Source organism: Aythya marila, assembly GCF_965140915.1.
Source record: "Aythya marila genome assembly, chromosome: 12".
NCBI classification, from domain to species: Eukaryota; Metazoa; Chordata; class Aves; order Anseriformes; family Anatidae; genus Aythya; species Aythya marila.
The window spans coordinates 16,671,563-16,686,883 of NC_139053.1; the positions used below are offsets into that span (position 1 = coordinate 16,671,563).

Here is a 15,321-nt window from a genome sequence, read left to right on the forward strand (position 1 = left end):
ATCCACTCAAGAACCTTGCTAAATGGTCAGTGCATGAGTTCTGCATTGTAAGAAAGCACAGTAAATCAGAAAACAAGGACTACACCTTTGGAAAGGCAGAACTACTTGATTACAGAATTTATTAATCCTTTGTGTTTTCCTTCTTTATTTCACTACTCAAAGAAGTAAACAAAAATCATGCAAAGAGGTAGTTGATATAGCTTCTCTTTTGGTATCATCTCTGCAGCTATAATTAGTACAAAATACTAGAAGGTTAGAGAGGCACTGTTGTGTTTTTTTTACATCCTGAAGTTACATAAATCAGACAATCTAGAATAAAAATCCCTCGCAGGTATGCACATGTTAAACATTTTATCACTGCCGTTATTTATGGTCTGCATCTGTGAACATAAGTGGTATTTCTCAGACTGCCAAAACTGGATATTCTCTACTTCATTAATTGATGACAAACTACGTTGAAATATTTTGTATGGGTTTATTTGATTATTCCAGCTCAGTCCTCGATGGATTTTATGTATTTCTCATAGGCATCTTCATTCATCAGTTCATCAAGTTCAGCAGGGTTTTCCACAGTCATCTTGATAAGCCAACCTGTAGTTAGGAAATTTAAAAGAAAAAACAGTTGCTAATATCCTATAATGAAAGATTCATTCATGTTACTTCCTTAGAAAGATACTCCTACAAGGCATTAGAGCTCTGTAACAGAATCAACAGGACTTCCTGTGCAGCAAAACAGTGTTTCAATACTTTTAAAAACAAACAGCCTGAAGTGGCCTTTTAAGTCAAATCAGTTATCTAATTTGGTACTGTCTCTGACACTGGTGCTAAAGAGAGGCTGTCTAGGAAGAGTAAAAGAGTCTGACCACCCAGTATCACAAGTCAGGATCAAAAAGAAAGAAATGCAATCAAGGGAAAGACATTTAAATGAAACCAGTCTGTCTGAAAAGAACACCTTGCAAACAAATTACCCACAAGACAAGACCACAATAGTAATTTTTATGCTATAAATTTTATTGTGCTTAAACTACATTCAATATATTCCATTTTAAGCCTCCATACCATTAAGCTGGAAGAACTAGGAACCACAGACCTATCTGTGATAGCAATCAACACTGCCAGGATCCAGGTGGTATTCTTTATTGAAAGATAAAAACCATGACATCTTACCATCTTGATAACAAGATTTATTGACGAGCCCTGGATTATCAGCAAGGGCAGCATTAATGTCAGTCACTTCTCCTGTGAGAGGAGAGTAGAGTTCACTAGCAGCTTTCACACTTTCCAGAGCTCCAAACTCATCTGAAACACAGAACACGATTTAATGCTTTTAATGGGAATACACAAAGCAATTTTGTTTCACTCAGACATTCTAGTGATGGCCTAGCAGTAAAGGGCCTTTATGTTGAGCAAGGAAAACTATCAAAGAAGTTGAAGTCACCAACATCACGACAGTGATCAGCAGTACTAAATTCGATGTTTATGCTGCTCAGTTATTGTGGGGGACTTGCGTAACACTGGCTAGCTGGCTGTTACAAAAGGAGTGGAAATTTCTTATGTTTGGCTAATCCTCTGGCTAAAGCCCTACAGCATGATATGACGCAGAGTTAGAAGGAACTACATCCCACTATTGCTGCAAGATGTCTAAATAAACTGCCTATCTACAATTTAGACCTTTTTATGCATAGCTTGGTTACACAATAGCCACAATTTCAGGAGCTTGCCTTGTTCTTCAGAAACCACATCAAATGGTACACTTGCACTCACTGGAAAGCACTCATTAGTATTCAGAAGTGCCACACTGGAACCACCCAGCTGCTCTTCCCTTTTTTTCTGTTTCATATGGAAACGGTGCCTGGAGCAACATTAGCCAGAGTAGCTCTAAACCATAAACAAATAAGGCTGAGGCCAGAGGAACATGGAGCTGTCCGAAAAGCAGATAGGCATCAGCACAGGGACTAAGAGAACAGCATGTTCTGGGAAAACTTGGAGTTAGAATAACGCCAGAATGGGCAAAAAAGAGAAGTAAATGGAAATGAAATACCTTCAGATAAATCAAAACTACAAGTTTGTTAATTAAAACCCTAAACAGAAAGAGCTTCTGTCAAACATTCACCATTCAATGTGATGTAACAGATTTGGCCTGAACAGCTTGATACTGACCTGTTACACAAGAAGGATGGCAAAATAAATGCCTGCTACTTCAGCTTGGTAAATTCACACTTTTCTTCAACGCTGTAGTTAACAACAACCTTTTCATACACTAGCGAGGCAGTGCTCTGTGCACTGCAGGGATGGGCTTCTCCTTTCTACCTGTTAATGCTCGCTCTTAACACTGAAACACTCTTTAACACTGAAACCTGGAAAACTGAATGATTAAGAATGTAACAATTTGCAAGTTGCTAGTGACACTACTGATAAGCATAAATTATTGTGTATATTCACAGAAAAATTAGAGCTTGCTATCAGTTAAATCTGAGTGTTTCACAAGTAACTCATGAAATGCACAACTGCAAAATCACAAATAAGCCAGCCTGAACACAAGCAAGTCCAAATCAAAGCCTGTGTTTTAAAAGCAGAGTATAGACAGAATTATTACAAAAAATATAGCTAAAATAGTTGATTTTTAAGTAAAGGTCTTCACAGTTTTAAAAATAAATACTTTCTACTATCACATGTGGTATGCCAATGAGCATCTGAAAACTGTTGTCTCTAGTCATAGAAATACCTGAATTTATTTTGCATCCAGAAGATGTGTAATGATATTAACGAATGTAAAGATTACTTGATAAATTTTGACTTTGGAAAGGAAAAGTGGGATGAGTAGAATAATTATATTATTAGAAACTAGAGCTAAAACTTACCATCTTTACTCAATTTTGTCCCAATTTCTGGAAGACTACAGTAAACAACGTCTCCTAGTGCTTCCTTAAAAGAAAAACAAATGCATCAAGGCACAGGATAAGGAAACTACAGGTAGCAGAGATCTGATACAGTAACTCTAGAACCAATGCAAACAGGTCATCTCTCTCTCTAAGCACAGATATCATTTAAGTATTGTGTATTTGTCACTTTGTCTTTTTAAACATTTCACTTGAAAAAATGTTAGGTGACCCAAATGCCTAATTAATTATCTATTACAGTGTTAAAAGCCCTCAGGTTGAGTTACAAGGCTTATATACAGATTTCATCATGCAGAACGAGAAAGAACATCTGCTTATCTTCCCAACGCCAGCTAGCACAACAACAGTTCTAAAGGATGAAGTTGCCAGTGATTTTAGGGAATTAGGCTTTTGGCAGAAAGCACAAAGAATTTTCTTCCAGTGTAATTTGAAAGCAAAAGCAGTGATTTCTCCCCAGGAAAAGGGACAGCTAGACAGCTGGAAGCATACAGTTTGTCCTTACCAAGTGAATAAGGAGCCTTATCACCATAAGAATCAGCTCAACCGGAACAGGCTTGTGCCTCTACAGCGAGCAATGTGCCCTGCCTCACAAAAGCCTAGGGACCTTACAGAGCAGTGGTCTTATTTGCAGAAAACATGACCGGAAATGCTGTTTGTCCTAAAAATCACCAATTCCAATTCACTGATAGCTTCTCATGCTAGATTTTTTGAAGTTTCACATACAGTAAATCTCTGTCCTGAATTTGCCTGTGACTATTCCAAATCAAGTACTTGCACCAAAGCAAAACAAAAAAAAAAATCCAAAGGGATCCCTCCCATCCCCACTATTTTAAAATGAGAAATATATGCCATGTTATACTTCAATTCACAATTGTTCTTTAGCCAAAAGAATTGCACCACATTCATGTTCAAGTGGAGTTTGACCTAAAAAGTCCATGGTAGCCTCTTAACAGAGTCGCTTACTTCTAAGGCCTAAGAACTGAAGTAATAAAAGAGCTTTTAAATTCAGCTGAACCAGTAAGTTTCTCCTCACATTCAGCTCTCTATAGGCTTGATCTACAGCGATTAAGAATTTATCAGAATGCTGAAGCAGCATTCACTTTTCAAATAATGTGACAGCTCCAAGTCCAAAAATCTCGTTCTGTGGGTATAGCATATGCAATTACAACAATAAAAAAAACAGTAACTATCCAAAGAGCAAGGGCAAGAGCAGGTATGTAAGTAAATATTACACACTTGGGTAGGAAAAGAAAGGGGGGTGATCGATACCTGTGCAAAATTGCTGATTCCTACTGTTCCAATGCCATTTTCAACTGATATCCATTCGTGCTTGTCTGTGAATTTGCGGGCTAAAATGAAACAAACTTGATATTTCAGAAATAAGTGGCACGCTGCTTGCTTAAATACATATAGCATATACGTGTACTTTGCTCACACTTACGCTATTCTATGATAGCTTAGGGTCTTCTCAAGCATAGTTAGTGCTTATTTCTGCCAACAACTTTATTACTCCTGAAAAGGCCAGTGTAAAAGACATGGTAGAAACAGTGTCAGCATTACAGCATCTCACTCAATGTGCTTAGAGCCGCCAGCTGAAATGAAGTTGCAACCTTTAAGTTTAACCTTTACATTTTAACCTTGCAAAGTTTAAGTGGCTGATTCCCTTCCTCTCCAGTCTATTTCTCCTATGTAATTTCACACAGATCTGTGGGAACATTAAGTACAATTAGTACAGGTCAAATTAATACAGCCATTCAAACAGATAACTGTTACTTCAGAGAATTTGCTGTTTTTACTATTAGAACAACACAGAAGTTATTCTGAATAGTTTTAAATATGCATGTTTAAGACCCTGTTAAATCTCCTCACAGCAATCTTACAATTCTGGATATATTTTAGATCTGTTAGATTAAGGGCTGCTCATAATAACTTTTGCTAGAGCCAGTTCTTTTTATAAAGACATATGGAAAATCTTCAAAAGTAGTAATTGAAAGTTATTTTTCTTCCTAATAGTTCTTATTCTGAGAATGCTTTCAGCCTGCATCATCCTTTTCCTCAGACTTTCCCCAGATATTTTTTCTTTCCTTTCTCTTTAATGTCCACTTATAGCACCTGTCCAATCGCACAGGGGATGTTCCAGAAGTTGAAGAAGATAACTTCTTAAACAGAGCTCCTGTTAGATTAGTGCCTGAGCGGTGCAGCTGGACCTGCCCTCTGAGTCCAAAATTCTCTTCTTGGGCCTTTCTTCTAGCTTGACCTCCTTGTAACCCCTAAAGAAATTCAGCTTCCACAAAGCCTCGTTTCTTTTCTAAGCCTGCACATGAAGGAAAGCAGTTTTATTTAGATCTGATAAAATCCTTAATCTAAGTCAGTAATGTTTCAAGCTGTTTCACTTGTAGTGAGAAAATGGTTTGTTTTTTAGGATGGCTCAAGATTGATATGCGTTTATATTGACGGTGGTGGCACAACGTGCTTTTTTGTAAGTACAGCAAACAAAGTTCTTTGAGTAAAAAGATAAGCAAAGATAAGGATTTTTCCATTCAATACCACTAAAAAAAAAAAAAAAAAAAAAAGCTACAATTTCAGCTAGCATTATTTGTATCTGCATTAATGTCTCAGGACATGTTCTAATGAATGAAAGAAACTAAATGTCTTTCAAATCAATTTAGGTCAATACATTTACCCATGGGTAATAGGGATTTCATTGGAAATGAGCAATGAACCATGAGAACAGAGAAAAATGCAGAACCTCAAGCACAAGCTGAACATGAAATGTTATAAATGACATGAAGAAACCAGCCAGGATCCTTCTATATAGGACAAAAATACTGTATAAGATTTGTGTACAAGGCAAGATTAAAGAAAAAAAAAAAAAAAAGCAGACACCCATGATCAATTTGAAACAAAGCAGTAAAATGTTTTCAACAGCTAGAAGAACACATATGTTTCTCATAGGACATTAAAAAAAAAAAAAAAAGAAAAATGAAAAATTCTAATCACGTAGCAAAAGCCCCTGCAAATAAAGTCCAGGTCAAATTAGAAAGAGTTAATAAGTAATCTCAAAAACTGAACTTTGAGCTTATGCCATCAGCACATTAAATAAATCAAAATAACGGACAAGAGATGTCAAAAGCATGCCAAATCTCTTCTGTGAGTATTCTTTTTCGGAAGAGGAGCTAAATTTACTCTAGCTTCATTCATTTCAACATGACTTCAGTTTCAGCTTAACTAGCACATTCTAAGTTCAGGCCTTCGTTTCGATTATCCTGCCTCTATTAAATATTTCATAAATATATACCTGAAGAGTGAAGGAAAACTCACACCTCCACAAACAGGCATACAAAATTTTTCCTCTCTGCCTAAAACAAAAGCATAATTTATGTTATTTCTTCAGGTTATATCTATAGAAAGCAATAGGTATATTAAACAGCTGGAATAGTGAAAAAAGCTTAGCTCGTCTCGTCTACTTTGCAAATAATGACTAATAAATGCTATTTCTTTCACTTAGAGTAGGCAGCAGTTAAACAGCTAGGTTATAAGGCTATATAGAAGAGAAATTATGGCCCGTTCTTAGTGGCAGTCATTGCTTCTGCAGCCTATTCTCCTGTTCTCCTACTGGTTCTGCACTTCTGTTGCCAGAGTCCCACAGTCTGTGCTCAGACTTCTGTGGCAAACTTCCATTCAAAGGCAGTTTCGACAGGAGCAATGAGGTAAATCCATGTGCAAAAGGGCAGCAGGCAACAGCCCCCCGTGATGCTCCCGCAGCCGCACTGTGTGGGCACTGGTGAGGCCAATCCCAATTCTTCAGCATGCACAGGCCCCAGGCCCTGAAATTTGGCTCAGATTTCCCGACGGCCCGCACTGGTCTAACCGCAGGGCTGCTGCAGCCCTGTCCTCCCTGCCCATGCCTTTTTTGCCCCTTCTTCCTTTTGCTGCTGGTGCCGTTTGGATGCTCCAGTGTGCCACATCAAGGAGCGCCTTCGCCAGGCCTGCTGCCCGCTCCGCAAAGCCCCCAGCTGGGCCAGGAGGGGATGAAGCCACTGCAGGACTGCGGCACGGCGAGGAGCTCGCCCGGCTCCCTGCCAGCTAAGGGCACCAAACCTGCTCCCTGTGGGGCAAGGAATTGGAGCAGCACCAGAAACCTGTGCTTCAAGAACCCAGGCAGAGCAGCAGCTGTCCCCTAACCCCTTGCAGGGCAAGGAACCAGAGCAGCACCAGAAACCTTTTGCTGTCACACACCCGCAGCTGCCCCCAGCCCCTGTGGGCTCCAGCCATCTTGCGGGGCACAGCAGCAGAGCCAGCAGCAGGCTACCATGTATGCCCCACACCATGCCCGGGGCAGACGGCTTCCCCCAGCCCTCAGCCCCCGCCTCAAGCAGGTGCAGCGAGCGAGCAGCCCCCGGCACGTCCCACCCGCACCGGGACCCCCGGGGCAGCCCCACACCGGCGGCGCCCCCGCTCCGCAGCCCCGGGGGAAGGGACAAGGGGCAGCGGGCGGCCCTAAAAACCCCCCGGAGCCGCCCGCCCAGCCCGACGGCCTCTACCGCCAGCTCCCTCTCGCCACTCACCGGACAGCGCCAGCGAGCTGGTGGCCAGGCTCCGCGCCGCGGGCGGCCGCAGCGTGAGGCGAGGGCAGCGGGGCGCCAGGGCCGGCCCGAGCCGCCGCACCGCCAGCCACGCCATCTTTGCGCGGCGCCCTCAGGCGGGGCGGTGCCGCGCCGAGCTCCCGCCTCACGGCGGCGGGCGGGGCCGCCATTTCCTCACGGCTCCCTCACGGCTCAGCGCTTGGGGTGGGCAACGGGGCTGCCTCGGGATCTTAGCTGAGGGAGGGAGGCAGGGAAGCTCCAGGGATGTGCGGTAAAGCCCCAGTGGCCGCTGCCTCCCTGGGGAAGTAGGGGGTGACCTGGTCGCCATCTGCCGGGGCTGCGCGCTTGACAAAAAGTGAGCGGTTTGAGGCAGCGGTGCAACAAACAGTCGGTGTTTATTAAATACAGGTGCCAGGCCCGCTGTGAGTACGCATAGGATGCTTTATCTTACGTTTCACACAACTTCTAACACTTTGTTACAATATCAGTCGACAACAGTTTGTGTTGGAGGCTACGGCGTTCCAGTCAGAAGCGCGATGACCTACGTCTAGCCGCTGCAGCTGATAGTTAAAAAGTAAAACCGCTTGCCCACAAACAAAGCAGCTCTTCATTATGGTTATCGGTGAATTGCTGACAGATTACTTCAGTTGATCATTGCTGGCAGGCTTTTCCTCCTTCTTGCATTTAATCCCGAAGAAACTGAAAAGTTTCGTTACCATTAGATCCACGATCTCCTCCTCTTCTGAAGCCTGAAATAATGACAAGAAATAAAGTTACTAGGATGGGCAGACTAGAATCAAATACAGCCTCTGCTAAAGCTAGAGAAAACTGCAAGAGAAAAACTACTTGATGCCAAATAACTCAATTCTCACTTTAAACAGAGCACAAATAACTGCCGAAGCAAAGCATCGTGCAAACATATTTTATCAAAGACAAACATCCCAGGTAGCCTGAGGGTGTCTGCATTACAGAAGGAACTTTGGCTCTGTCAAAGCCGATGGAGATCTTGCTTACTGGAGCCTGGAGTTCAGTACCTGGCTACCACGCAGCTACTGGTATGCGTGTCTGGCCACCCACTATTTCTAGATGAAGTAAATGAGAAAAACTAAATAGATCTTGTTTCTGTTAACCACACTTTTTTCTTCTCCACTGAATTTATATACAATATAGAGGAATTTTGGACAGTACTGTAGTACTCGCCTGGATTTCACACCATGCTACCAAAAAATCTCAAAAGATCAGGCACTCAGTGACATTGCTAATGGGCTCTGTAAAGTCTTGGTCAGGTCAGTAGCTGTTTTGGTACTGATTTCAGTGGAGCTGGGACAGAAGTCTAAAACTTCATTACTGGGTTTAATATGTGAACAGAAGGCTACGGATCTTATACTAAATCTGAACAGAGACTCGCCTGAACAGGAATGGATGGTGTAATTCTGGAAAATCTGAAGCGTACTTTATGAGTAAATGTTGACTTCTTAAATGTAGGACTGAGTTTACATGGGTATCAGGTGGTGGAATACCTAAATTGTGAGTAAGCACTACACGATAAATGTTAAATAACAGCAGAAGAGCTTGATGAACACACCTGGTAGTGCTTCTGCTCCTCACTGAAAGCAACCAGAATCACTGAAATGAAGAGATTCAGCACCACAAACGTCATGAAAATGATGCAGGATCCGATCAAGAAGGAGCCTAAAATTGGATTGTAGTCCAAGATCTGTAGTATTAATAAGGTGAGACATCACATTTTGGTTTTTAAAAAGAGAATACATATAAGCAGTTAACGCAGCGGTTTATCTCTTTGAAAATCATTGTATATACGTTATATATAAAAAAATACATTTTCTCCTTTAGTCACTTTTGTACTTTGATACAATATAGTACAAAGATAATGGGATATTTTATATACATTATATGTGAATATGGGAATTTATTTGTTTAATTTTTTAAGTTTGCATTTGATTGTAATGGTATGAAAGTTTCATGTGATTTGAAACTTGACAAGTGTGGAGATTTGTTTATCCAAATAACAGCTGAAGCTCCATCATGACCTAGCTAGCAAAGCATAGATAAACTATGTGTGTTTCTCTGTGTTTTTATTTAGCAGCATCTTTACACAGAAGCCCAGTCAGACTGTCATGAACATATATCAAATAAGGGTTGTATAGAAATTCAAAAACCTCATTTTGATGTAAGCTATAACATAGGAATATATTTTGTGTGATTAACAACTTGGGTGAGATGTAGAGCTGAAAACATTATGCCCAGTTACTGATCTTCAAAGCTACCCATACCCTCTTGGATTCATGGTCTAAAAACATCCACCATGGACCTCACAGTCAGATGTCTGAGCTTAACCCACAGAGTCATTCTGAGGATACTGTAATATTTGAAAGAACTTAATGAGAAAGTCAGGAATAATAAAAATATATGCAACAAAGTTTGCTTGTGGTAGGCTTTGCCTTTCTTGAGAAGCTGGTAGGTATGTGTTCAGAACAAATGCAAGGGCATCGCTGACATTTCCTTCTGTAGCTTTCTAAGAAAACTATCTCAAAAGTTTTCCTGTAGTCAATAAGTAACATATCTAGTTAAAATGTAAGCAGCTTGCTCAATGAAATGTTCACTATGAATCTACTGACATTCAGAATGGGATGTAAGATGTATTTCACTCTTAATTTAATGAGTAAATGTGGCTGCTTTAGGAGGCTGTGGCGCTTGCAAAATTAGATTCATGTCTAGCACTAGCTGAAAATCCTTCTGTTTGCTGGTTCAAAGCACGTTTGATAGCTGAGACGCTAATTGCACAGCAATAAACTTCTCCAAATCAGAGGGGGTACCTCCTCATAGTTGAAGATTCCCAGCTGAAGACTGACCATGGTCTCTGCTGAATCAAAGAGAGTTTTGTAAGAGTAGAGCTTCCAGCCAAATATCAGGTTTGTCTGCAGAGGAAACAAGGCACATCTTACATTACAATCAGAGCGCATGCTGCAAGATCAGCTAATGAATGCTATGATGATGAGAAATTGGGCAGGATGAAGCTGCCTCAGGTCCTGTTTGTTACAGGACTGCCTTTCACATTACATTTTTCCTTTGGCCCAGATGGTTTTCACTTAAGCTTTTCAGTGGTTTAGCAATTGAGGTATGCCAAATTTCCCATGGCCCTCTGCCAGAAATTTTACACAAAACATTTCAAATAAAACAGTAAATGCACATACATAATTGTGGTCCAATAATTCGCTGATCTCATTAGAATTAAAAGAACATTTTGTTTGCATAATAATGATTATTCCTCAAATAAAGGAAAATAATCAGAAAAATAATTATTTCCCACCTAAAGAGCAGACAAACAGCAAATGGCACTCTGTGTACCCTCCCCAGTTTGAGCTTTATCCAGAAAATGATTTTTCCTGTACTTTGCTCTGTTACTCCCCTTGCACACAGAGAATTTTTTTTATTTTTTTTTTTTGTTCCAGTGTTCCATTTTTGTACTAAAATTCAGTTTGCAAAGAAACAGGCAAGTGGATATTGTCACTTCTTTCACTTATGCAAAGAATCAGGCTCCAGGCTTCTACCCTAAGATTTAGATAGGCAGCTTTATTCAGTTTTACATTTCAAAGCCGCGTCACTGTCACCATTCAGAAATAATTGATTTAACCTGGCAATACCTAGATGCAGACTGGGGACAACAGAACCCACAGTCACACTCACAGCGATGGAATAGGCGAGGAACATGATTGCGATAACAGTGATGAATCCAGAGATGTCACCCCAAGCCCTCCGTAGAGTCGAAGTGATCATGTTTAGTTTAGGGTTGAGCCGCAGCAGATGCCACAGTTTCACTGTGGAGAGGAGCACTAGGAAAGCAATCAGGTAGCCAAGAACTGCATCAGCTCTTGCTGTTTCATTAAAGCTTACGCAGCTGTTAGAAATAAAGAAAAGAAGTATTAGACCATGCACACAGGAGCCTTTAAATACGTAAAATCAGGAAAAGCCACTCACTCTGAACTAATTTTCAGTGGAGAACTAAGCTGAGTTTTTGCTTGAGTTCCTGTCTGAGCTTCCTGCTGCGTGCACACAAAAGGATCAGTTGCATAGGATAGTATGTTTTTTATTTATTTTTTATTATTATTATTTTTAAGAGCATTAGCTAAAACTGATAGAGGCTCCAGGCTGTAACCCACAAACTGCTCATTTTTAGGAAGTCATAGGTTAAAGGTAGCTGGTACAAACTTGCTATCAAATTTCTGGCTCAGAAAGGAGCATGTGAATGTTGAAGGGGATGGGGTTACTGGTGCTATGCTAGACCAGTTTTTAGCAAATGTTATTATTTTCCATTCTGTATAAAATAAGCCATTACTGTCCTCTACCCAATGCTTCTTCACAGCAGATAACCTATGCACTAGCTGGCTGGATGTCCTGTAGCAGCAGGGTTTGTTGATTCAGAAGAGGGCGCTGCAGGTAGGGAGCTAGGAGCTAGCTTAGTAGCTGCTACCATTAGTGCTTACTCCTCTTTGTGCTCCTGGTAGTAGCTGATGTCTCGGGTCCCAAGGATTGTCCGCTTCACAAACACTGACAGGGCACTCCAGCTAATCAATATAATGGCCATCTCCAGGAGATTCCACTTGCTGTGGAAGTATCTCCATTTCAGAGTCTTCATCAATTTTCCCTGTGGAAACAGGAGTTTGACTGTTTCAGCCTGACTCTATATCATCTAATACACTTCTAAAGGTTAGGGCTGTGCCCTCCACAATAAAGCAGGCTAGTGCACATCAGTGAAACTACATCTTGCACTAATTTCACACTGTCTTCTCAAAAGAAGCATTCCAGCCAAATAAAATGTCACATTCCCATTATTTAATAGAGTATCCGATTCAGTCTTCCATTGGTGCAAGCCAGCAGCAGCACTACTGAAGTCAAGTACAGTCCTAAAGTCTTTGCAAATGAAATCAATGCCAGGTGATGCTGTCAAGAGAATTTTCCATTGCATCTCACCTGTACTATCATGTAGTACACAATAAAGAGGAAATAAATGACTTCTGCTGCAACAACAAAGATGTGGAGGCTGTTGGTGTATGGGTAGAGACGGACACTTTGCAGCTCTGCACTTGTGAAGAAGGCCCCTAAAAAATAACAATGCTCACCTCAGTGCTATAGTAATTACAGTTTTCTGATTTCATTCAAACAATTAAGTTCACTAAAAAGACCTCCATACTCACATTCATGTCAATGTGAGTCTGAATCCAACTATCAAACTGAGATTTAGACTTGACTACATGTGGTTTGGATTAGACTACATTTGAAAAATGTAACAGAAGGGCATGGAGATATAAATCTAAATCTTATTCTAAAAAGAAAATGAACTCAGTTTTGTGGTTTGACTTGGGCGTTTTCCAGTGCTGGGACAAACCTGAGGGAGGCTACTGCTCAGATCAAATGTTTTTGTACGGTATTCAGACCAGAATCTAGTTTCACTGTTGTATCCAGTTTAAGCATTATGATTACATGGCTGTATTTTATGTCTTCTGTAACAGCATAATAGAGATTCTGTTATTTGCACTTTTTGTCTTAGTATTGTATTGATCAACTTAAATGATTCGGAAACATATTTTTTCTTGTTCCTGTTGTTTAATTCTAGACTAAGTGCCAGTAGTGTGTTTTCTTCATCAGCAGATGAACAAGCATGAGCAAAGATGATACATGCCATTATGGTCTGTATGACTGTGGTGCTCAGCAAGTACTACACTTACATTTATTCCTAAATGGTTTGTAATTCTTTGCATTGATTTTGCTATGAGGAGATTTATTGAAATCTTCTGTTTACTTGACTAAATCAAGAACTAAGTAAGCACTGTCAGTACATAAATATGCAGTCTGTAGATATATTGCTTGCTGTCTTGAGAGCTAGGTAACTTAAAAGGTTCTCACCTAAAGCATTGGTTTCAAACATCAGGCTTATAATGCAGAACAGGTTCACATTGGCATTGTAGACTGTAAATTCAACAAACACTGCTCTTGTGAAGGTGTCCAGCCAGACATTGTTGAAAAGGTACTGGAGAATTCTGCCAAAAAATTTATAGACAGTGATCTAACGCACACGGTATCACATGGAGAACAGGAGTTTTCTCATTTTCATAGAGAAAGAGCAAACCAGAGCTAAGATGTCTGGGAGGAAATCTGTCCTGTTGAGTCTGGAGATAGGGGATCTTTACTCCAGGTGATAAGTTTCTTTTTGGCTCCTCTGGAGAATCAGGTACCAGAAGCTGGCCAGTGCTAAACCTGAGATGCCTCAGGTCCCTTACCTCACAGGAGTTCCTGTACAAACACAGGTATCTCTGATAACTTGTAAGAGATAAGATGTTTGGAACTCCACCCCTGCGGGTACAACTTCCTGCTTATTTATCTCATGTCTCCTGTCTGCCAAATTCTGCCAAGGCCTGTATTTAAAGGCCTCATTTCCCATTATTTCACTTTTAAAAATATTCCCTGTTCCTATTCATATTCACACACGTTGCACTAATTCTCCCCCCTCTAGGTAAAAATTCAATTGTCTGTAAGGATCAGGAGAGTGTAAACACCAGAGAGATGAAGGAGCTTCACAGATCTTACGGTGATAGGAAAACAAGCAGAGGCTTATAACGAGATAACAGAACACTAACATAAAAAGATTTAGGCTAAATTATTTTCTCACAATCTTTGACATACCCTTAGAAAATGCAGTATTTAAGAAGTTAAAGGCCAGCCTAGATGCAATGATGGATTAGCACTACATTGATGGGATTGTTTTTCTAGTTTTTCAACATCATGTATTTCCACAGCTATGTAAATCTGGAATCTGTGTGTGTAAGTTAGGATAAACAGATTATAATTTGTGATCCTGGTTGTTACCTAACATGGAGAAATATGACAAGAATATAAATTACACTGAAGGCAGCACAGTCAAACCTACACTATTCAGCATAATCCACACCAGCAAACTTCAGGATGGAATCTGAGATGAATCCTAAACAGAGGATTCAGTAATAATTTAGCAGGTGGTACCTGGAGGCATTATCAGGATCGGTTCCCAGGTGAATCACGTATCCCCCTCCCCTGTAGACAGCAAGTTTGCCCCAGACAGGCTGACCTCTCAGCTCGGACTGACTCTGGTACTGCCATGCTGAGCTCAAATCAGAGGAGTTAGCAGAGACCGAAGTGTTCCAGTGCTCCCCGTAGTCCGATGTGTCTTCTGTCTGTAGGGAGTACGGAGCGTGGCATTCCCAAATCACACTCTGGAGTTTGGGAGAAAGAGGGCAGGTGTCTCCTTTCACTCGTACTTGGCGGATTCGAGCACTACCCACCAGCTTGGAGTTGCCGTCTGTGATGAATCCTGAACGGGAGAGGGAAAAGAGCAGCGCTGGCAATATGACAGAAGCACTGATAATACCGCTTCATTTAATTTATGAGTCACTGATACATTAATATTTTGCTACAGATTCCTTTTCAAAAAACACTGTAAGCGAAACAGTCCTGAAAATTAAGTCCTTGTGTTGATTTTAACTCAATCCTTAGATAACATCCACGGATAACAGAGTTTAGCATCATTAGCTGTCTACATTTTATAGAGAAGGAAAGAGAGGCCAGCAGAAGAGCAGCCTGCCTGGAGGCACACAGCAAAGTAGCTGTGTGCACTGCTCCTTGCCCACACTTGGCTGCTGCCCATCCTGTCCAGGCAGCAGCTCTGCCAATGTATTTTCATAGTTACTCTGAGATGGGAGCTGGAACATGGCTCTCATCTGTTGCTAGATAAGGCTAGATAGAAACGTGCTGATAGCACCTCATTGTCCTTCCCATTGACC

General features: G+C 41.0%; 3 protein-coding genes across 3 annotated transcripts in view; 1 reads left to right on the top strand and 2 right to left on the bottom strand.

The window, feature by feature from the left end:
• Positions 1-461: 461 nt before the first annotated feature.
• GCSH (glycine cleavage system protein H) lies at positions 462-7,625 on the bottom strand. Its single transcript, XM_082769748.1, has 5 exons — positions 7,469-7,625; positions 4,170-4,249; positions 2,862-2,925; positions 1,168-1,299; positions 462-591 (listed from the first exon to the last, which is right to left on the bottom strand). Exons 1-5 carry the CDS (start codon positions 7,581-7,583, stop codon positions 494-496), a joined length of 489 nt encoding a protein of 162 aa, XP_082625874.1. The 5' UTR covers positions 7,584-7,625; the 3' UTR covers positions 462-493.
• Positions 7,626-7,878: 253 nt separating this feature from the next.
• Positions 7,879-15,321, bottom strand: part of LOC309882801 (polycystin-1-like protein 2) — a gene marked incomplete at its 5' end in the record, with an annotated part of 38,591 nt that continues 31,148 nt past the window's right edge. The window contains 8 exons of the mRNA XM_082770210.1: positions 7,879-8,235; positions 9,072-9,203; positions 10,324-10,425; positions 11,195-11,405; positions 11,992-12,152; positions 12,479-12,606; positions 13,412-13,545; positions 14,525-14,852. Coding sequence (XP_082626336.1) covers positions 8,125-8,235; positions 9,072-9,203; positions 10,324-10,425; positions 11,195-11,405; positions 11,992-12,152; positions 12,479-12,606; positions 13,412-13,545; positions 14,525-14,852 — 1,307 coding nt within the window. The 3' untranslated portion in view covers positions 7,879-8,124. The remainder of the gene's footprint in view (positions 8,236-9,071; positions 9,204-10,323; positions 10,426-11,194; positions 11,406-11,991; positions 12,153-12,478; positions 12,607-13,411; positions 13,546-14,524; positions 14,853-15,321) is intronic.
• BCO1 (beta-carotene oxygenase 1) overlaps positions 9,140-15,321 on the top strand; it is a 60,674-nt gene continuing 54,492 nt past the window's right edge. Inside the window, exon 1 of the mRNA XM_082769913.1 lies at positions 9,140-9,219. The gene's annotated coding sequence lies outside the window, so the exon portion shown is untranslated. The remainder of the gene's footprint in view (positions 9,220-15,321) is intronic.

Bases quoted from the DNA above. Each gene is read 5' to 3' on its own strand.
- GCSH (XM_082769748.1), bottom strand. From the start codon at position 7,583: ATGGCGTGGCTGGCGGTGCGGCGGCTCGGGCCGGCCCTGGCGCCCCGC. The intron at 4,250-7,468 runs GTGAGTGGCGAG...GTTTCATTTTAG, and splicing joins CAGCTCGCTGGCGCTGTCCG to CCCGCAAATTCACAGACAAG. The intron at 1,300-2,861 runs GTAAGTTTTAGC...TCTGTGTTTCAG, and splicing joins GACAAAATTGAGTAAAGATG to ATGAGTTTGGAGCTCTGGAA.